Here is a 22,248-nt window from a genome sequence, read left to right on the forward strand (position 1 = left end):
CATGCCTTCCTTTCATTCTTACCCTCACCCATGTACTTTTCCCCTCCAGGAATGTCCTTGGCAGGTTGACAGAAGGAAAACACTGGTTGAGAAGCCATAGGGCACATCTGGCCATGTCTAGGGACAGCTTTGGTTGTCACAACTCAGGGAGGGTGGACTACTACTGCCGTGCAGTGGGTAGAGGCCGGTGGGCAAGTCACTGATCCTCACTAAAGTTTAGCTTCTTCATCTGTAAAATGGAATCATGACACCTATTGGATTACAGGGAGGTTTCAGCTGTCTATTGCCCTTCTGGCTCCCTAAGTAAAATTATGTATTAAAGAGTTGGTTAAACCTATGTTTGAATGTTGATTCAGTCATTTACTAGTTCAGTAACTGTGAGCAAATCACTGATCCTACAATGCACAGGATACTTGCCCCCCAATAAGGAAGTCTCTAGCCCAAAATGTCAGTAGTGTTGAAGTTGAGAATCCTTGGTCTAGAGAAACCCATGACCACACAAGGCAGGGAGGGATTCCCCATCTCCATGGGTCTTCTCTCGTTTTCTCAAGGCTCCGGTAGCTCAAGGCCAGATGGGCAGCTTCTACCACATCATTTTCACCTAATGAAAAATAACTGAGTGCATGAGAGGTCCTGAGGACATCACTGGCAGGGAGCAGCTATCTCAGGAGGGCCCTGGCATTTATGAGACTCTGAGGCACCAGGTCTGATTAGCCACAATTAGTTTATTGGAAACAAAGAGGGAAACAAAGACAAAAGAGCTTGCAGGCAGTTGATTCACTGGCTTTGTAGAAGCCTCCGAGGGCATCCTTGAAAGGTGATGGTCTCCCCTCCCACAGGGCATATGGCCCTCAAAGAGTTACAGGAAAACCACCATCAGTGTTCCCCATGTCCATGCCACAGGTACCAGCACACTCGCAGATTCCCCAGGATGTGCAGATCGGGAGATTCCGGGGCCTGTTTCCTGTTCCTCCAAGATTAGGTGAAGGGGATCAGGCAGGACCAATGAATCCAGCAAAACCCAGAAGGCAGAAGAAGGCATGAATCCTCAGGACAGCAAAACGACTACTAGGAAAGGCTACAGAAAGAGGTCAGGGTGCGCCCCAGCCTCCCCGGGGCTCGGGTGCCTGGCGGATGGCACGCAAAGGAAGCAGAGAGGGAGCAGGGAAGGCAGACCCTGCAGGCTAGCGGGCGGCCCGGGGGCGAGGGCCGGGGGTGCAACGGAAGGGGCGTTCCGGTGGCGCGACGTCCTGGCTGGGCCGGAAGGCGACCTTAGCACTTCTTACAGCCCAGGATGCTGCCGCCCACCCTAGAGCAGGGGCCGCAGGCGTCGGAGGTGCCCACCACCACGTTGCCGCTGCAGGGGGCGCTGCAGACGCTGGTGGTGACAGCAGGGGCAGCACCGGAGGCGCAGAGATCGCCACAGACGACGCCACCTCGGGAGCTGCTGACGCCTGAACGGGGTGGAGAACAGGCAGAGACGCGGTCAGACACTGCCCCAGCCAGGAGGCTTGGAGCGGCGAAAGTGCCCCTCCCTAAAGGCATTGTGACCACCCGGCTGGAGAATGGGGAGGGGCGGGCTACTTACAGACATTCACAGACCCGACGCCCTCGCACAGCCTGCGGGGAAAGGAAAAGAGAAAGGTCGGTGCCCTGAAAAGCCGCTGGTCCACACAGCCAAGGCGAAGGGTGAGGTCCCCCGCCCTCATTCTGAGCACTTGCCCCTGAAAGGCTCCATTAAGCGCTAGCCCTGGGTCAATGTATGGGTTCTCTCTAGCCTTTATTAGCTGAGCAACCTCGGATTTAGGGGCTTCCCAGGTGGTGCTAGTAGTAAATTACCTGCCTGCCAATGCAAGAGACATAAGAGATGCGGGTTCGATCTCTAAGTCTCCAGAAGACGCCCTGAAGGAGGGCATGGCCACCCACTCCAGTATTCTTACCTGGAGAATCCCATGGACAGAGAAGCCTGGCAGGCTACAGTCCATTGGGTTGGAAAGAGTCGGACAGGACTGAAGCAACTTAGCACACACACAGCCAGCCTCCTGGGGAAAATCTACTCCCTGAACTTTGCGAGGATGAAGTCAAAATGCCTGTAAGTGCCTGATTTCTGCCATTAGGAACGGTAGTGCTTCGGGAATGGTAGCTCCTACTGTTTCTTTCTGTTCTTATTAACTTGTAAATGTATCTGAGGAGCAGCAGATTTAAATTCCTGAATCTGATCTGACTGGTATTACTAAAGAATGGGCTTCCGGAGGACAGAATTTTTTTGTCTATCCTTTTTCCTGCTGCAGAATCTACAGTGCCCCCAGATGATGCTTGGCTCAATAAATAACTTGCATGAATGAATGGGATGTTAGAACATATTGAGAGCAGACTCAGAGATTAGCTACATCTAGTCCCTCACTTAACAAATGGGTAAACTGAGGCCCAGAAAGGAAATAACCAGTACCACTCCGGCCACCTAACTCTATCCAGCCTGGGTTTCCTTCCTACGCGATGCTGTCTCCTTAAGGAAAACACAGAGTCCCTCTGAGAGACCAAAGCAAAGGGTTGTCTTAATCAGCTTCAGAAATGAGGAGAGTCTGCAGCTCACAATCTACCTTCCCAGGCCCACATTTCCTAGGGAATCCACAGCAAAGCTTCTCAGTTCATTCCACGAGTGTTTGGGGCAGAAGGATGGACCTTTCTGTTTCCAGGGGAAGAACCAAAGGGCGCGGCCTGTGACTATTGTCCTCACAGAAGCGGTTCAGCCGCCCTCCACCTGAACATAGACGGCTAATGACCAGTGAGTCTCCCTTTGCCCTCAAAAGAAGTGACAAGTAAAAATGCCCACCCAGAGCAGGCTACAGCTGCTTCAAGGGACCAGTCCCTGTTATCTGTCTACCCTTCATTTCACTTGCTGCAATGAACAAACACTTAGGCAAAGGCACTCTATAGTTAGAATATATAAGTGTGTGTTGATAAAATCCTCTATTGAAGCTGTCATTTGGGAGGAAATCTGAACTCCCAGGGCTGGAGCCAAGGCCAAGCTTGAGAATAGAGTTGGAACCCTGAGGGCCATGTGCAGTGAGGGTCAGGAGAGAAGAATCACTATTGAGGGAAGGCGACCTAGCCCAGACAGGGCTACTCAGGAACAGCAATTACTATGACCTTGACTCTGGGCTGTGAGAAACAGATTTGCAAAGACACCAATCCCAGATCAGCAACTAAGTGGGCATGAGAAACTGAAATGGGGCTAGAAACATACCTAAAGAAATTACTCAAATTACCTGTCCAGTTGCAGGATGGGGAGCTTTGTCAAGTAGGAAAGTCAGGTACACTGCATGATGAGAACCCAGGCAGAGCTGGGAGAGAAATTTGGCTACAGTACCCACCTCTGCTCCTCGCCCTCCAGCAGGCGCCTGTAGGTGGCGATCTCGATGTCCAGGCCCAGCTTGGAGTTCATCACTTCCTGGTACTCCTTGAGCAGGCAGGCCATGTCCTGCTTGGCCTTCTGCAGGGCCTCCTCCAGCCCGGCCAGCTTGCACTTGGCATCATTGAGGGCTGCCTCACCCTGCTGCTCTGCCTGGGTCACTGCAGCCTCCAGCTTGGAGTTCTAAGGGCCCAGGAGAGAACAAGGTGGGTTATGGTCTCTCCACACAGCAGGAATCTCTCCCCTTCATCACCTGGATCACCCAGAGTGACCGCAGCCTTGGTCTCAAGTCATGCAAATGGACTGGAGCATGAAAGGTGAGATCCAGCTGGGCACACACACTGCCTGTGGGAACCTGGGTGGGCCTCAAACAGCTCCTACCTGGCACTTGGCATTCTCAACCTCAGCCGTCAGCCTCTGGATCGTGCGGTTCAGCTCATTGATCTCCTCCTTGGTGCGACGCAGGGTCTCCCCGTGTCGGATCACCGTAGCCTTGATCTCCTCACACTGGTGGGAAGCAGAGAGGCTTGTGAAGCTCAGGACAGGACATTCCACCCATTCAAGGCACCACAGATGCCCAGTGCACAGCCTGTGAAACCATATATGGCAGCCCTGTCCTTCCACTATAACCTGAGAGCTGTCTGCACTTCTGTCACCATCTCTAGAAATCCAAATTGGCAGACAAAAGAAGCCTTGTTAATGTATACCTCACATCCCTTCCGTCATGTCTAGAAGGCAGGTGTCCTGGACCACTCACCTTGCTGCGATACCAGCTCTCAGCCTCGGCCCGGCTGCGGCTGGCAATGTCATCATAGTGAGCCTTGATCTCAGCCACAATGTTGTCCATGTTCAGGTCCCGGCTGTTGTCCATCTTGACGATGACCGAGGTGTCTGAGATGTGGGCTTGGAGAACTCGGATCTCCTGCAGATGGTGGGGCAGGAGGGTGGAAGGGTCTTGTTTACACCTTGGCTTCCCCCACCACAGTGTGTAGAAGCCTTCTCAGCCCTCCTGATCTCCCTGGGCTTCCCCAAGGTCCCCCTCTGACAGCCTCATGGACTGCAGCTCCTGCTCAAACTCCTGTCCAACTCCGAACCCAATCCAACACCCTCTCTTCCAGATCCTGGATTCTGCCAGGGCTACAATCACTCACCTCCTCATACAGTCGCCGAAGGAAGTCGATCTCCTGAATCAAGGCCTCCACGTTGGCCTCAAGATCTGATTTGCGGAGGTAGGCACAGTCCACATCCTGGGAAGATGGGGAGTCTTTGAGCAAAGAGGACCCCTGGTGATCATCATCACCCCGAATTCCTCTCTTCTCACCCATTACAAGGAGGTGAGGAGGAAAGGATTCCCTGTGTTCCTTTTCCTGTCCCATCTCCATGCTGCCCTTCCCTGCAGGCATCTCACAACCTCCTCCCCTTCCAAGAACAAATGTCTTGTGCCTTTGAGATGAACCACCAGCCTTTCACCCCACCTACCTGAGACCTCTCACTTTCCAGCTCTCCTTTTCCCCTTCCCTGTACCAAAAAGCCTGCCAGACTGGCTCCCTTGCTCAACCACCTTGACCTTTCCCTGTTTCCCTATAGTCCTCCAAGACTCCACCTGGCCACTGTTGGCTCTGCTGCATCCTCCCCTAGATCCTGGGACTGTGCCCCTCCTCTTAACCAGACTCCTGAGACACTAGACAGGACACCATCCCTCAGAGAGAGGCATGAGCTACAGAGAGACTGAAGCTACCATGCCTCCACAGAATCCCAGCCACAGACTACTTCTGAAACACCACAGAACATCCAGAGGTCAATTCAGCTATACCCCGGCTTTAGGGCAAGGTGTTAGTGGATTGTCCAAGGTTACTGCCCTTGCCAAAGCCTTGGATATGCCTTTCATGACCTGGTCTATGGGAATTTCCCATCCTGAATTGGCAAAGTCACTGCTCCCCAAAGAGGATGAGACCATTGTTCTCTACAATGAGAGCCTGTCATTCTGAGATCCTTCATGGCTCTGCTTCCTGATCCCATGTTACTCACCTTCTTCAGAGCCACAAACTCATTCTCGGCTGTTGCTCTCAGAGAAACTTCCTCCTCGTACCTGGGGAAGAGGGCAGAGAGGGGAATCATGGCAGGGCAGGTCTCCCCAGAACCCCCTCCACATTTTACCAGTGAATGGGACGACACTAGGGAGGACCTCCCCACATAGCAAGATCCCTGGCAGCCCTGCTGGGTCCTCTCTGGTTGGACTTGGGGTGTGTCTGTGATTCTCTCTCTACTTGGAGTTGAGGGATCCAGGGGGTGACTCTTCTGGAACCTCATAGCCCTGCTGCCCAAACTGCTCTGAGGTCACCTCTGGAGGAAAATAAGGACTCAGCACCAGCCAGGACTGGACAGCAGCCCCTCTGGGGCACTGCAGCCCCAGCCGCTCCCCACCTGGGTGTCCAACCTAGCTCAGCTGGGGGAGGACCTATGAATCTCAGAGGCCATCAGCATTAGAGCAACCTAGACAGTGGAAAACCCAGAGACCTAGGACCTGGCAGCCCTGAGAGACACTGAGATTCATATCACATCCAAGTGCTACAGGTGGGAGCCTGAGGGGCCAGGCCTGGGAGAATGCAGAAGCCTCCTCCCAACAGAGCACAGGGCACTGTTGCTGGGTGATCAGGCTTCCAGAAGAGAAGCCTGAAGGAGGGGAGAGAGACCTCCTAGGGAATCACGGCCCTACTCATAGGCATCTGAGCAACGACTGCCTGATGGGAGGATCCTGCTGCATACCACCAACTTGCCCTGCATGGTCACATCCCCTTCTTTGAAATGCTTCAGTCTCACCCAGTGGGTTGAATCCATGTCCATTTCCTGTGCCCAACATCACCCCCAGCCACACTCACTTCTTCTTGTAGCCCTCCAGCACCTCCTGCAGGCTGTTGAGCTCTGAGGACAGCCTCCCGCTGTCAGCCTCTACGCACTCAGCCTCCCGCCTCAGCGTCTCGATGTAGCCATTGAACAGGGGCTCGAGGTTGCTCTCACAGCACTGGCGGTTCTGGTAGAACTGTAGCTTGGTCTCCAGCAGCTTGTTCTGCTGCTCCAGGAAGCGCACCTGCCATTTGGGGTGGGAGGAGGGGTCAGATGGCTCCTACTGCCCCAAAGCCTATTTGGAGGATGGAGGGGATTGGGGAGTGTGCTGATCTCTTTACAGTAAACTCCAAAACCAGGAGTTCAGCAGAAATTAGACAGACGGGGCAGTGGGAGACAAGGCAATTTCTGGATTTCAAGATAGTGATCATGTTTGTATTTTCTATATTAGGGTGAGAGCAAGGTGTTTGGAAAGATCATTCACTTCTCAGGTGAACTGAGTTATCCTGACCTGCTGAGTCTAGATGGCATGTGATCGGGAGCTAAGTAGAGCTCTTTTTGCATTTGACTGCCCCATCAGTGCCCAACTGGGACTTAGGCATGGGAGGTGGGGGAGGAGGTTCAGAACAGGTGTGATCAAGGACAAATACTTGAAGGCTGAACTGTGGTCCTGTTCCCATATCTTGTGTGCATTTCTTGAGTCTTGTTTGCATGTATGCTTTCTTCCCTGACATGTGGTTCCAAGCCTTGTCCTTGTCTGTGGGGACCCTGCCTGTCTGGACAGAGGTTGTATATAATAACAGTGCTCTATTCAGGAGCCCCTGCTCTAGACTCATCTCTCTGGTCTGTTTGTGCCCTGGAAGTGTGTCCATTTCATCAGACTGGGACCTGAAAGGACCACATCTCTACTGCCCTTGACTACCCCTTCACTGCCTACCCAGAAAGGGAAGGTTCAGGAAGGGTGTGATCAAGGAAACTCACCTTGTCGATGAAGGCAGCAAACCTGTTGTTGAGACACTTGATCTGCTCCTTCTCCTCTTGCTTCACGCACTGCGCATTGGGGTCGATCTCCAGGTTGAGGGGCGTGAGGAGGCTCTCATTGACTGACACGGTGGTGATGCAGGGAGGGCTGAGGCCGCCCACGCCACCGGAGCGGTACCCGAAGCTGCGGCCGCAGTAGCCGGCACGGAAGCCCCCGCAGACGCTGCGGCTACCGAAGCCCCCGGTGAGGCCGCGGTAGCAGGAGATGCCGCGGTAGGGGGCGGCCGTGATGCAGCAGCGGCCGGGCCGGGGTCCGCAGGCGGAGACGCAGCTGAAGGCTGGGAGAGCACGGTAAGATCCGCAAGTCATGGTGTTTCTTTGGGGGCACGGGAGGCTCTCAGGAGGCAGACGGCCTAATGGACGGCGAGTGGACGAGGTGTTCACTTCTTGAACATCGTTGGGCCTTTTATATATGTGAGGAGCCTGATGTATCCACGTGTTAGGAGCAATTAGACACGTTTATGGGCTTGGGTTGTTTAGCTGCTGTTGCTCCTTCCTTAATGTTCTTAATTGGGTGCCAGATGAGGCCAGATGTTTATGGCCTTTTACCCTAAACTGCACAATTTTTGTCCTCAAAGGGCCAGCTCACCTCTCCTCACCCCACCCCAACCTCCTCATACACAGTTGGCGAAAGGTTTTTGAGGATAGGGGAGCGGTGACTCACGTTGCAAAGGAGGGCGGAGGAAGGCGGGGCTGCGGCTTCTCCCGTACCACCCATGTGATGTGCTCATGCCGCTGTCCGTGGTGCTGGTCACATCGGCACTGCAACACTGGGAGAGCGTAAGATCAACAGATGGGCTCCGTGATTTCCCTCACAGGGATGGCTGTTTTTACAGCACCAAAGCCTCACACACCTGCTCCCAGATTCCTCACCTGCACCCATCAGCCAACTCTCTGTATCTTGTCTCTCTCTCTGTTTCTCTCTTTCTCGCACACACACACAAACATACACACTGCGAACTCACATGCTGGACTTCCCATCAACAATCTCACAGATACTCATACGTGCTCATACACACATACATCTACCTCCACTTGCACCTGACAAGTCCCCTTCTTAGACCTTATTTGTTAGCCTGTGCTGAGAGGAGGCACTCCCTCCCACAGAGTCTTCCATGAGGCCTAAGGAGGTACACCTTGGCTCAGCAGTCTCCAGAATGCCCAGCCATTTCCAACAAGGCCCCAAGCAAGGATAGCCTGTCTAGATTTCACCTCCAGGCTCCATGATTTCCCCAGGGCGCAGAAGGACTGGGGTAGACACAGCTATTATAAGTTTTTTTATAGCTTTTGGCTCAGAATACAAGAGAATCTTTCTAGACAGAGCCATATAGAGGGAGCATCCAGCGCCCTGCCATCACCCCCCTGATCCTATATTGCTTTCCATGTTCTAACAACCCTGCAACATCCTTCTGTTTACAGCAATTTGTCAGTAGCATTAGAAGATGCTAATCCATATTGTCAGAACAAATCCATATTGGTGTGTACCATCCATCCAACATAGTTAGATTGGTCCTTGAACCTTATAAGGCTGGGTAGGAACCAGGACTCTTCCATGACTAGATCTATGTGATCTAGGGGAGCAAGGTAGTTCACTCCTCTTGGAAATGGACTAAGCATCTTCTTCCCAGGGCTGCCTTGGAGAATTACAGAGATGTGCATGCACTCAACAAACTCCAGAGCACTGTGCAGATGTGCTTTGTTGTAATCATTAAGAAGCAAGAGGCTCTGGGACTGCATTTTCTCAAAGTTCACATCATGATCCACAAATAGAAGCAACCAGAATTTTAATGAAACAGGTTAGGACAAAATCAAGTAGAGTAGAATATAGTAGAAAACATCAGAGTGTAGCATACATAATTAAAACACTTCAGGATCTTTTATTTCAATAGTATATGATATGTACGTATGTGTGTGCTTAATCACTATGAAAAATTATTTCTTACTATAATTGGAACTAAAAAGTTTAAATACATGGCTTATCAGTTAAGAACACATACCCAGAGTCCAAACTGCCTAGTTTCAAAGTCCCCCTCTCCCAGTTTCTAGCTATGTAACTTCAAGCAATTTCTTAACCTCTCCCTATTTCATTTCATGATTTGTAAAGTAGGGGTAATGCTACCTACCTCATATAGTTTTTATAAGGATTAAAAGAATTAATCCATGTCAAGCAGTTACAATAGAGCCTGACACACTCCTAAGGATGTAATCATATTAGTGGTAGGTGTCGCTACTGCTGCAGTTATAATGTCAGGTTTGATGGAGAGGTAGAGATATGTGTTATTATTGTTGTTGCTACTGCTTCTGCTGTGGATATATCAGCATGTTTCATGGAATATACCTACCTACATTACTAAACCACATGTAAAATACCCACTAATGATGCCTATGTTAAAGGAATAATGAAGTGAAATGAAGTGAAAGTCATTCAGTCATGTCCTACTCTTTGCAACCCCATGGCCTATACAGTCCATGGAATTCTCCAGGCCAGAATCCTGGAGTAGGTAGCCTTTCCCTTCTCCAGGAGATCTTCCCACCCCAGGGATCAAACCCAGGTCTCCCACATTGCAGGCAGAATAGACAGATTAAAATTTAAAATACATGGATAATTCTTAACACAACAGCTGGCACACAGCAAGTGCTCAAAAAATGTTATCAACTCTTATTCTACCATGGAGTTAGTCTTAGGGGCAAGTAGAACTGGAGACCTTTCCTTTATCCTGAAAAAGAACCCAAAATCAAAGGTCCATCCTCAAGCCCAGCTACCTGAGGGAAGGCCCAATGAAAATCTCTCTTCTTAGGCAAAGGGAAAGTGTCACCAATCCTCAGGTAACTACACTACTGGGTGAAAAGAAAAGCTTGTACAGTCCAAAAAGTATGTTATCTGTTATAATTGATGAATTTGTGTTCCTTATTTGGCCTTAACAGACCATTAGAAATCTTTAGCCACAAATTAATGACATGCTCATTCACCTTGCCTAATGGTGAATTTTTATTTATTTATTTATTTTTGCCTAATTCTAAAATCTCCTGATTGATCAGTAGCCCAGGGATATCATGGGGTTGAGGTTGACAATCCATCCAAGTATAATGGAACTCTAAAGAGAGCAGGAATTCCACTGTGGCTGGACATATGGAAGTTGGATTTGAAGAAAAACTTGCCAGAAGGAGGGCAAATAGTCATGCCTTCCTAAGGAGCTTGCATTATGTCTCCCATTTAAGGGAGCTTTATGTAAAAGAGAAACATTCTTTTTTCTGGAGTGGCCATCATGTTTGTGGAGACAGGGTGAACCAAAAGACCTTTATATCTGGAGATCAGAGCCTCTTCAGATCTTGTTTCAAGGGATGCCTGGAGAGAAGGGGTAAATCAGGTAATTTTAACATTGAGAAGTTCTTTTTCAAGACTCCCTCTAGTCCATCCTGCTCCTGTGAAGGATGTTGCAAAGCAGATGCCCCAAGATGGATGGTGGGTTAGACAAGGTAACATCTTGTTGCTAGATTCAAGAATTCTGTGATTGATGTATCCCTGCAATATGCTGAACCCTATCTTAAGTTTGGAAGGAGAGAGGAAAGCATTAAGAGGAGGAAGGAAATATGGATTCTGGAACTCCTGATCTGACAGGGAAGACAGACCCAGAAGTTCAGAAGTTCATGAGAAAGGGCAGAAGCCTAAGAGAGTTTGTTTATAGCTATACCATCAGATCCTCAGGAGCTCAATGCCTGTTGACAGTGCCCATTCCAGGACAGTGTGAAATACAGTTAGTCTGATGAGAAAGGTATGAACGGATCCCTAGAAAGGGTGAGGACAGGCTTCATAAAGCAGCAGGAGGGACAGTGTTGGTAAAAAAGATGTGCATGGAGGTATTTCAAAGAGTCGACAGTGGGGGCAATCTGAGGCAATCTCTTCTTCCTTGCAGAAGAGGAAGGTATCATGAGATGCTTTGACAGTGGAGAGCCAGTGGAGACAGAGACTTCCGAAGCAGGGCCCATGTCATTCTGCTGCATGGCTGCAGACTGGGAAGCAGCCTGTGAACTCTATATCTGGAAGATACCAAAGCTCTAGGCTTGCAGGTATCCAAGAGGTGTGCCAGAGCTCTGCCCCTCAGCCAAGACAGCCTGGGACAGGGACCAATTGTCCATGAGAACTCACCAGGGGAGGGAGGGCCAAAGGCAGTCCTAGAGAATCTGGCAGAGGGGGAAGCCTGACTCAGGAGCTCCACCCTTGGTGAGGTCCATTCCCACCAACCAGGCTGAGCCCCTGCACCTCCCCCAGCCCATGTCCCTGCCCCATAAGGGCTCATTTATTTAGAGCTGGAGCCTACCCTTTAAGTAGGTCTATGCCTGTGCCCCTTCCCCCATGAACCTCCTTTGCTCTTCCATCGTGGAGTGTCCCACTATTCTCCCATGGGTCTTGCCCTTTTTCATCCTCCACTGTCCTCCACTTCCTTCCTCTCTCCTCTGTCTCCCTGAGTCTCCCTTCCATGCCATTCTCCTCACCCCAGTCAGTCTCCATCCTTCTTCCAAGTGGCCCTGGAGAGTAGTAATCTAAAAGCAAGCATCTTTCTTCTTCCTTTCCTCTAGAAAACTACCTTCCATCCACTTCTCTTTCCTCAACCCTACCCCATCTCTACTGAAGGCCCATGGGCTTCAGAATTCTTGCCTTGTTGTCTGCCTTTCCCTTCCACTCCCACCATCACTCAGGTTGAGGAGTTTGCTTTGGTAAAGGACACAACCACTCACTTCATCTTTCCTTCAGGCCCCAGCCAAGAACCTCTCCCCACCCCACCCCCACCCTTAGGAATGGCTGCCATCGGTCTGCTTCATCTGGTCTCCACCCCATCTTACCAAAAAAAGCTTTGCATAATTAACCATCAAGCTTTGATGGCTCCATTACTCAGCACCTAATGTGCATCTGGGATTTATTTCATTCACACAACAAATATTTACTGAGCACCTACTGTGTGCCAAGTCCTTGGAATATAGCCATGAACCAAATGTTTGTACCCATTGGTATGCTGCAGGGTTTGCATTTTTGTTCATGATCTGGGTATATGTACAGCTTTTCCCTTGGAATTGGAAGCTCACAACAAATAAGAGTGAGTTCTCCTCACCCTCTGGTCCTGCACCCTGAGAGCATGCTGAAGGACCCAGAAGAGGTATGGGAGGGAGAGGAATAGTGAGCGTGTGTGAATGTACCATGTACAATGCGATGCTTTAGTGATGGAAGACAGTGGATGGACAGGACTACGATCAAGCTTTTCCATTGCAATCAAATACACCAGGCTATGAGTGCCAGCTCGGCCTCTAACCACAACCTGAGCAAATCTCTTGACCCTCTAGTCCTCAGTGTCCTCATCTGTAAAACAAGAATAATAACACCAGCATCAAAGGGCAACTTGTAAAAATTAAATGCATTAATGCAAGTTGGGCAGTCAGTATAGTATCTACTATGAAATAAGATGAACATCAACAGATGTTGTTATAAGTTTGGAAGACTGTTCATAAAATAGGTTTCTACACTAAGCATATGCTACCTGAATAATTTTTTTAAATAACAACATACCCTAGAAAAACTCTTGTACAGATATACCAGAAGACGTGGGAAATAATGTTCATGGCAGATCTGTTCACAATACACTCTGGGAACAGCCACGAGGCCTTGGAGGTGGAAAGATGAATAAACTGTGACATATTCCTACAGAGTACAATCCACAGTGAACATGAACACAAGACAGCTACAGGAAGCAACTTTGAACAAAGGAATACACACAATATGATTCCATTTATATGAAGTTCAAAAACTGGAATATATGGTTTAGAGATGCCTTCCTTGGTCCTTAAACTAAAGAAAAGCAAAGGAATCATTCAACACAAAATCCCAGAGAAGCATCCTGGTTCAGGAAGGAAGGGGGTGCAGTGACAATGAGGTTCAGAGGAAGTTCCTAAGTTATACATATGTTCTATTTCTTCCCACAGGTGGTAGGCATACCACCTATACATTCTTTTGTAGGGGTGGTATATTTCACAATAAAAGCAATGTTAACTTTCCTGATGGCTCAGCGGGTGAAGAATCAGTCTGCAGTGCAGGAGATGCAGGAGATATGGGTTCAATCCCTGGGTCAGGGAGATCCCCTGAAGAAGGGAATGGCAACCCACTCCAGTATTCTTGCCTGAAAAAATTTCATGGACAGAGGAGCCTGGCAGACTACAGTCCAAAAAGTCACAGAGTTGGACATGACTGAGAACAGTTGACAGGGCTTAACTTCCATAAAGCTCCCGTTGCCAGAGCCAAGACCACACAGTAGTCATTCTGCCAACCCTACCCCCTCCCCACTCCCCTTCTCTCACCAAGAGCTTTTTTCACTCCAAGAAAACCTACAGATACAATGTCTTTTTAGGTCTTCAAAATTAGCAGCCATTAGTAATACCTGAGTTAAATGAAATGGTGTCACATTTGAATTTTTTTATATCCTGGTTTAAATTGCTTCTTTCAAATTGCTTAGCAAAGACCAGCCATTAGTAATTAGCTTATGTTTATGCGTGTCATTTTTATAGGGAGTTACACTAGTAGAAAAGGTAAAGTGTGTGTGAGTTGCACTCTGACTCACAGGGCTTCTCCTTGGGATACCCAGCCAGCTGGCTGGCTGGAAGCACCACAACTCCATTGTGGGCAGTGCCCAGAGTGGCGGATGAGGGCATAAAGGGCCTCAGAAGAGCTGGCCCAGGTCCCCAAACACATAAAGTGACATTAGGAGCCACACCCTCCTCTGGGATGGCCAGATTGCTGACATGGTCCATGACCACATGTCCATCCTATTGCAAGTCCCCATTCCTGAATGTTCTACATGGACATACTATTCTCTTCTTCTCCTTCCTCCTCTTTTCTTACCAACCCCCTCACCTCTTGCCCTAAGCTGCTTTGCCTGCCCTTTGCCCCTACAGCACACCAGCTACCAGCTACAGTGTTGGGCTGCCAGCTACAGTGTTTCTCTTCTCTTTTCTTCCCATCCATTTAAAACAAACCCCTGTTATTTTATGGGATCATTTTTCTAGTCTTACTCTATTGGAATGGAGTGTTTCATGTATGTAGAACACAGTATAATCTTATCAAGGTACTTACAATATACCAGATGCAAGCAAATAGCTAAAACTGCTCTTCTCCATCCCTTTCCTTCAATTCTCAGCCACAGGGTCCTGCAGATCCCCTCTCCTCAGCCTCTCATTGCCCTGTGTCACACACATGCCCATTGGCCCTCCTGGTTCCAACCATTCCAACACCCCCTGACTCTGCCCATTTTTCTTAGACTGACTCTCCTCAATTCTATATCCACAGATTGCTGCTGTTGTTTAATTGCTAAGTCATTTTCAATTCTTTTGTGATGCCATGAACTATAATTCGTCAGGGCTCCTCTGTTCATTGGATTTTGCAGATAAGAAAACTGGAGTAAGTTGCCGTTTCCTTCTTCAGGGGATCTTCCTGACTCAGGAATCAAACCCAAGTCTCCTGCCTTGGCAGGAGGATTCTTTACCACTGAGCCACAAGAGGAGCCCTATATCCACAGAAACCCTCTCCCAATAAGTTTCTCCACCCTCTTGAAAGTCTCCAAGGACTAGGAAATCCAAGGGTTGTCATAACCTATAAGTGAGAAGGCTTGGCATCTCCTCAGTTCCACTTCTTAATAGCTGGGAGGTTTGGGGCAAGTTATTTAACCTCTCCAAGCCTCAGTTTCCTCATCTGTAAAATAGGGATAATGATACCTACTTCATATGGTGGATGTGAGAATTAGAGATCATTTATGGCATATAGTGTTGGTAACAGAGTAGGTGGCCAGTAAAAAGAAAATAGAACCTATATTGCCCTACAGAGATCTTTCTAATTGTAAAGGGGAAAACATACTCAAGTGATCTGATTTAGCATCACCAGTAATAGGACAACTTGATTGTGCTTTCTGGGGTGATACAGTAAGAGTTATAAAGCATTGTTTATGATGTATGCTGCCCAAAAATGTTTCAGTTAAACCCAATCAAGCCTTCAGACTAGCACTATCTGAAAGACACTGGTGTGATGGTGGAAATGTTCTGTTTCTGTGCTGTCAATAATGTAGCTGCTAGTCATGCGTGGCATGTGACTGAAAAACTAGATTTTTTAATTTAATTTTAACTAATTTAAATTTAAATAGCCACACGTGTCTATTGGCTACCATGTTGAACAGCCCAGCTCAAGAGTTTATTTTCAGTGTATAGAAAATACAAGAGAGATAGCCATAAGTTGAATCAAGAAAATCAATTTTTAAAAATCATAGGACAGTTAGGAAATTTTAATATGAATGGATAGGAAATTATTTTTTGGAATTATCATTCTTCTTCTTGCATGTGAAAAATGGTACTGTCTCTATTCTTAAGAAATGCACGCTAAAGTATTTAAGGGTTCCATGCTAAGCTTTCTGTAATCATCAAATAACTGGGCAAATGTGAAGGCAAATATGGCACAATGTTAATAACTCTTGAATGTGGGTACCTGGGTAGAACACATCAGGGTGTTTGTTATACAGGTACCATTTCTTCAACTTTCCTAATTTTGAAAATTTTCATAATAAAAGTGAAAGAAAACATAAAACACAAATATTTAATAATCTGCTGACTGCTGTCATGGCAGGGAAAGTCAGAACTTTTTCAGCAGCCAACTGGACTCGCTGGAGATTGGGAAAATACAGCTTTATGTAACAGCAGGGCCTTGCCCACTACTGGGATGGAAACTTCCAGAAGTTATTTGCTAATACCCCAGTCTCTCCTAGGCCCCCCACTCACACCTGCACACACACAGGTCACCTGCTTCTGCCACTTCTGGTTTCCCTTCTCCTCCCTCCACTCTCCTGCCCTGCCCTTCTCTTTCCAGTCTCCTCAGATGACTGCATGCCCAGCTGGCAAGGCACTTTGAAGATGAAACATGCCGAGTCCCTTAGAGCCCAGGGACTGGCATCCTTTACACAGAGGAGGGTGCGGGCCACTATTAAAGCACATTCTAGAGAGGCGTTGACCTCAGCTAGCCACACAAGCCCATAAAGCACAAATTGCCACAACTGCATCTGCATAGCCAAGCCCCTTCCGACCTGAGCATAAATAGGACCTCGGCTCTTTGAGGAGGACATTGGAGTTTCCACAAGACTCCAGCTCACCTCTCCTGTACTCTGCAACCTACACCTCCAGAAGGATCATGACCTGCGGATCAGGATTCCGTGGCCGCGCCTTCAGCTGTGTCTCCGCCTGCGGACCGCGGCCCGGCCGCTGCTGCATTACGGCCGCCCCCTACCGCGGCATCTCCTGCTACCGCGGCCTCACCGGGGGCTTCGGTAGCCGCAGCATCTGCGGGGGCTTCCGTGCTGGCTCCTTCGGCCGCAGCTTCGGGTATCGCTCCGGTGGCGTGGGCGGCCTCAACCCTCCCTGCATCACCACCGTGTCAGTCAATGAGAGCCTCCTCGCGCCCCTCAACCTGGAGATCGACCCCAATGCGCAGTGCGTGAAGCAAGAGGAGAAGGAACAGATCAAGTGTCTCAACAACAGATTCGCTGCCTTCATCGACAAGGTGAGTGTCCTTGATCACACCCTTCCTGAACCTTCCCTTCCTGGGTGGGCACTCAAGGGTTAGTCACGGGAGCAACAGAGATGTGGGCCAGATGAGCTCCCAGGCTGATGGAGGAGATGGACACACTTCCAGGGCACAAACAGACCAGAGAGATGAGTCTAGAGCAGGGGCTCCTGATTAGAGCACTGTTACTATATACAACCTCTGTCCAGACAAGCAGGGTCCCCACAGACAACGACAAGGCTTGGAACCACATGTCAGAGAAGAAAGCATACATGCAAACAAGAATCAAGAAATGCACACAAGATATGGGAACAGGACCACAGTTCAGCCTTTGAGTGGGTGTCCTTGATCACATCTTTCCTGAACCCACCCATACTAAACTTGGGCTGGGACTGATGAGGCAGTCAAATGCAAAAAGAGCTCTACTTGGCTCCCGACCACATGCCATCTAGACTCAGCAGGTCAGGATAACTCAGTTGACCTGAGGAGGGAATGATCTTTCCCAACCTCTTGCTCTCACCCTAATATGGAAAATCCAAACATGATCACTATCTTGAAATCCGGACGTTGCCTTGTCTTTCACAGTCCCCTCTGTCTAATCTCTGCTGAGTTCTTGGTTTGGGTTGTTGTTGTTCAGTCACTCAGTCCTGTCCAACTCTTTGCGACCCCATGGACTGCAGCACACCAGCTTCCCTATCCTTCACCATCTCCCAGAGCTTGCTCAAACTCATGTCCATTGAGTCAGTGATACAATCCGACCATCTCATCTTTTGTCTCCTCCTTCTCCTCTTGCCCTCAGTCTTTCCCAGCATCAGGGTCTTTTCCAGTGAGTCAACTCTTCACAACAAGTAGCCAAAGTATTGGAGCTTCAGCTTCAGCATCAGTCAAAATATTCAGGGTTGATTTCCTTTAGGATTAACTGGTTTGATCTTCTTGCAGTCCAAGGGACTCTCAAGAGTCTCCATCTCCAGAGCTCGAAAGCATCGATTCTTTGGCACTCAGACTTCTTTAAGGTCCAACTCTCACATCCATACATGACAACTGGAAAAACCTTAGCTTTGACTATATGGACCTTTGTCAGAAAAAGTAATGGTTTTGGAGTTTACCTTGAAGCAATCAGCACCCTCCCCAAGCCCCTCCATCCCCCAAATAGGCTTTGGGGCAGTAGGAGCCATCTGACCCCTCCTCCCACCCCAAATGGCAGGTGCGCTTCCTGGAGCAGCAGAACAAGCTGCTGGAGACCAAGCTACAGTTCTACCAGAACCGCCAGTGCTGTGAGAGCAACCTCGAGCCCCTGTTCAATGGCTACATCGAGACGCTGAGGCGGGAGGCTGAGTGCGTAGAGGCTGACAGCGGGAGGCTGTCCTCAGAGCTCAACAGCCTGCAGGAGGTGCTGGAGGGCTACAAGAAGAAGTGAGTGTGGCTGGGGGTGATGTTGGGCACAGGAAATGGACATGGATTCAACCCACTGGGTGAGACTGAAGCATTTCAAAGAAGGGGATGTGACCATGCAGGGCAAGTTGGTGGTATGCAGCAGGATCCTCCCATCAGGCAGTCGTTGCTCAGATGCCTATGAGTAGGGCCGTGATTCCCTAGGAGGTCTCTCTCCCCTCCTTCAGGCTTCTCTTCTGGAAGCCTGATCACCCAGCAACAGTGCCCTGTGCTCTGTTGGGAGGAGGCTTCTGCATTCTCCCAGGCGTGGCCCCTCAGGCACCCACCTGTAGCACCTGGATGTGATATGAATCTCAGTGTCTCTCAGGGCTGCCAGGTCCTGGGTCTCTGGGTGTCCCACTGTCTAGGTTGCTCTAGTGCTGATGGCCTCTAAGATTCATAGGTCCTCCCCCAGCTGAGCTAGGTTGGACACCCAGGTGGGGAGCGGCTGGGGCTGCAGTGCCCCAGAGGGGCTGCTGTCCACTCCTGGCTGGTGCTGAGTCCTTATTTTCCTCCAGAGGTGACCTCAGAGCAGTTTGGGCAGCGGGGCTGTGAAGAGTCACCCCCTGGATCCCTCAACTCCAAGTAGAGAGAGAATCACAGACACACCCCAAGTCCAACCAGGGAGGACCCAGCAGGGCTGCCAGGGGTCTTGCTGTGTGGGGAGGTCCTTAGTGTTCTCTCCTTCACTCCTGTAAGGTGGTGACCTCCCTCTGTCCTCTTTCCGCAGGTATGAGGAGGAAGTCGCTCTGAGAGCAACAGCTGAGAATGAGTTTGTGGCTCTGAAGAAGGTGAGTAACACAGGATTGGGAAGCACAGACATGAGGGAATATCAGAATGACAGACTCTTGTTGGGGAGATCTATGTTCTCAACCTCCCTGTGGGGTGCAGTGACCTTGCTGAGTCAGGATGGGAAATTCCCATAGACCAGGTCATCAAAGGCACATTCAAGGCTTTGACAAGGGCAGTAACCTTGTAAAATTCACTAGCACCCTGACCTGATGCAGGGGTATGACTGAATTGATCTCTGGATGTTCTGTGCTGCTTCAGAGTTGATAGTCTGTGGCTGGGGTCCCATGGAGGCATTGTAAGCTTCAGTCTCTCTCTTGAGGGATGGTGTCCTGTCTCATGTCTCAGGAGTCTGGTTAAGAGGAGGAGCACAGTCCCAGGGTCTAGGGGGAGGATGGAGCAGAGCCAACAGTGGCCAGGTGGAGTTTTGGAGGACTACAGGGAAACAGGGAAGGGTCAAGGTGGTTGAGCAAGGGAGCCAGTCTGGCAAGCTTAGGGTAAGAAGGAGACATGGGAGGTAAGAGATCTCAGGTAGGTGGGGTGAAAGGCTAGTGGTCCACCTCCAAGGCACAAGGCATTTGTTCTTAGAAGGGGAGGAGGTTGTGAGATGCCTCCAGGGAAGGGCAGCATGGAGATGGCACAGGAAGAGGAACACAGGGAATCCTTTCCCCCTCACCTCCATGTACTGTGTGAGAAGAGAGAGGAATTCGGGTGATGATCACCAGGGGTCCTCTTTGCTCAAAGACTCCCCATCTTCCCAGGATGTGGACTGTGCCTACCTCCGCAAATCAGACCTTGAGGCCAATGTGGAGGCCCTGATTCAGGAGATCGACTTCCTTCGGCGACTGTATGAGGAGGTGAGTGGTTGTGGTCCAGGCAGAAAGCAGCAGCTGGCCCGAAAGAGAGGGCATTGCTCTGCGATCAGAGTTGGACAGGGTTTTGGGCAGGAGCTACAGTCCATGAGGCTGTCAGAGGGGGCCAGGGCTGGAGATCAGGAAGGGCTGAGAAGGCGGGTACACACTGTGGTGGGGAAAGTGATGGTGTAAACAAGACCCTTCCATCCTCCCGCCCCACCATTTGCAGGAGATCCGAGTTCTCCAAGCCCATATCTCAGACACCTCGGTCATCGTCAAGATGGACAACAGCCGGGACCTGAACATGGACAACATTGTGGCTGAGATCAAGGCTCAGTATGATGACATCGCCAGCCGCAGCCGGGCCGAGGCTGAGAGCTGGTACCGCAGCAAGGTGAGTGGTCCAGGACACCTGCCTTCTAGACGTGATGGAAGGGATGAGCAGTATGCATTAACAAGATTTGTCTGGGGATTCTGATTCCTAGAGGTGGTGAAAGAAGTACAGACAGCTCTCAGGTTATAGTGGCAGGACAGGGCTGCCATTGTGGTTTCACAGGCTGTGCGTTGGGCAACCTGAAAATCATCCGTGTCGTTCTGAGTGGGTGGTACATCCCATCCTGAGTTACATGAGCCTTTCTGCTTCCCACCAGTGTGAGGAGATCAAGGCCACAGTGATCCGGCATGGGGAGACCCTGCGTCGCACCAAGGAGGAGATCAACGAGCTGAACCGCGTGATCCAGAGGCTGACGGCTGAGGTCGAGAATGCCAAGTGCCAGGTAGGGTTTTTTTGAGGCTCACCAGGGTCCCAAAGGCAGTGTGTGTGCCCAGCTGGATCTCACCATTCATTCTCCAGTCCACTTGCATGACTTGAGATCCAGTTTGTGGTTACTCAGGGAGCCCCAGGTGATGAAGGGGAGAGGCCTGTTCCTGGGGTGATCCCTGCTGTGTGGAGAGACCATAACCCACCTTGTTCTCTCCTGGGCCCTTAGAACTCCAAGCTGGAGGCTGCAGTGACCCAGGCTGAGCAGCAGGGCGAGGCAGCCCTCAATGATGCCAAGTGCAAGCTGGCCGGGCTGGAGGAGGCCCTGCAGAAGGCCAAGCAGGACATGGCCTGCCTGCTCAAGGAGTACCAGGAGGTGATGAACTCCAAGCTGGGCCTGGACATCGAGATCGCCACCTACAGGCGCCTGCTGGAGGGCGAGGAGCAGAGGTAAGGACCGTCCCAGCCTGGCCCTGACAACTCATTCCCACCCTTTACACAAATACCTCCCTTGATTCTGGCTGAGCAATGGCCAGGTCTGGGGCAACCCTATCATTTATCACTTTGAAGTGGGGTATTCTGAAGACTCTTCCTTCTGACACTCTGATCCTTCTTACCACTCGTGGACCGCACTCCAAGAATTTGTGGAGCTCTGTTTACAGCTCTGGCTCAATCACTAATGTTGCCTTTTCCTTCTTCCCTCTCAGACTGTGTGAAGGCGTTGGGTCCGTGAATGTCTGTGAGTATCCTAGGCCCTGTGTGGATGGGTTTACTCGCTTCCTGTAAAGGATGGAAGCAATGTTTTCTCTAACACCTAAATATGAGTGGGCTGGCATCACAGGAAGAGGGATTTGGGGTCAGACAGCAGGAAGGACCGCTTCTTTTGGACTAGAGTTGTTAAGATGCTTGGAGAGGGTCATAGTCGGGGAGGTGACACCCTCGGTCCCCCAGAATTTTGACGCAGTCTTTGGGGTTCGCAGGTGTCAGCAGCTCCCGCGGCGGGGTCGTCTGCGGGGACCTCTGCGTGTCGGGTTCCCGGCCGGTGACGGGCAGCGTCTGCAGCGCCCCCTGCAGCGGGAACCTGGCGGTGAGCACTGGCCTGTGCGCGCCCTGCGGCCCCTGCAATTCCGTCACGTCTTGCGGCCTGGGCGGCATCAGCTCCTGCGGCGTGGGTTCCCGCGCCAGCGTCTGTCGCAAATGTTAGGCCTCCCAACTCAGGCCCCGCCCGCGCATCTCTCCCGCGCAGCCCGGCAGGGCCCTCCCTGCATGGCCCCGCCCCCTCCCCCCTGCATGGCCCCGCCCCCTCCCCCGCTCTGGGTGGAGCAAGCCCTAGGCAACCTCTCTCGTACTTCGAAAGGTCCGTCCCACTCCTGGCCTCCCAAGTCTGTGCGTAATGCCCTCTTCCTGGGTTCTGCCGCCCGCTCTGGGAAAGGCTACCCTAGAAAAAAGTCCCTTTGGCCACCACAGGAAGGGACCCTAGGGCAGGGAGAACCAAGACCCCACTCCGGGTTGTCGTGGGGCCAATGGCCAGAGT

General features: G+C 50.5%; 2 protein-coding genes across 2 annotated transcripts; one reads left to right on the forward strand and one right to left on the reverse strand.

Annotated features, from left to right (window-relative positions):
- Positions 1 to 719: 719 nt before the first annotated feature.
- LOC109558688 (keratin, type II cuticular Hb1-like) lies at positions 720 to 7,899 on the reverse strand. Its single transcript, XM_019960027.2, has 9 exons — positions 7,238 to 7,899; positions 6,292 to 6,500; positions 5,441 to 5,501; positions 4,564 to 4,659; positions 4,170 to 4,334; positions 3,794 to 3,919; positions 3,375 to 3,595; positions 1,589 to 1,620; positions 720 to 1,454 (listed from the first exon to the last, which is right to left on the reverse strand). The coding sequence occupies exons 1-9, from the start codon at positions 7,604 to 7,606 to the stop codon at positions 1,273 to 1,275; spliced, it is 1,461 nt and encodes a 486-aa protein (XP_019815586.2). The 5' UTR covers positions 7,607 to 7,899; the 3' UTR covers positions 720 to 1,272.
- A 7,612-nt stretch (positions 7,900 to 15,511) lies between these two features.
- Positions 15,512 to 22,009, forward strand: LOC109558689 (keratin, type II cuticular Hb1). The gene is made up of 9 exons (XM_019960029.2): positions 15,512 to 16,877; positions 18,085 to 18,293; positions 19,042 to 19,102; positions 19,862 to 19,957; positions 20,184 to 20,348; positions 20,605 to 20,730; positions 20,944 to 21,164; positions 21,422 to 21,453; positions 21,695 to 22,009. Exons 1-9 carry the CDS (start codon positions 16,509 to 16,511, stop codon positions 21,916 to 21,918), a joined length of 1,503 nt encoding a protein of 500 aa, XP_019815588.2. The 5' UTR covers positions 15,512 to 16,508; the 3' UTR covers positions 21,919 to 22,009.
- The last annotated feature ends 239 nt before the right edge of the window (positions 22,010 to 22,248 follow it).

Source organism: Bos indicus, chromosome 5 (assembly GCF_029378745.1).
Source record: "Bos indicus isolate NIAB-ARS_2022 breed Sahiwal x Tharparkar chromosome 5, NIAB-ARS_B.indTharparkar_mat_pri_1.0, whole genome shotgun sequence".
Classification (NCBI taxonomy): domain Eukaryota; kingdom Metazoa; phylum Chordata; class Mammalia; order Artiodactyla; family Bovidae; genus Bos; species Bos indicus.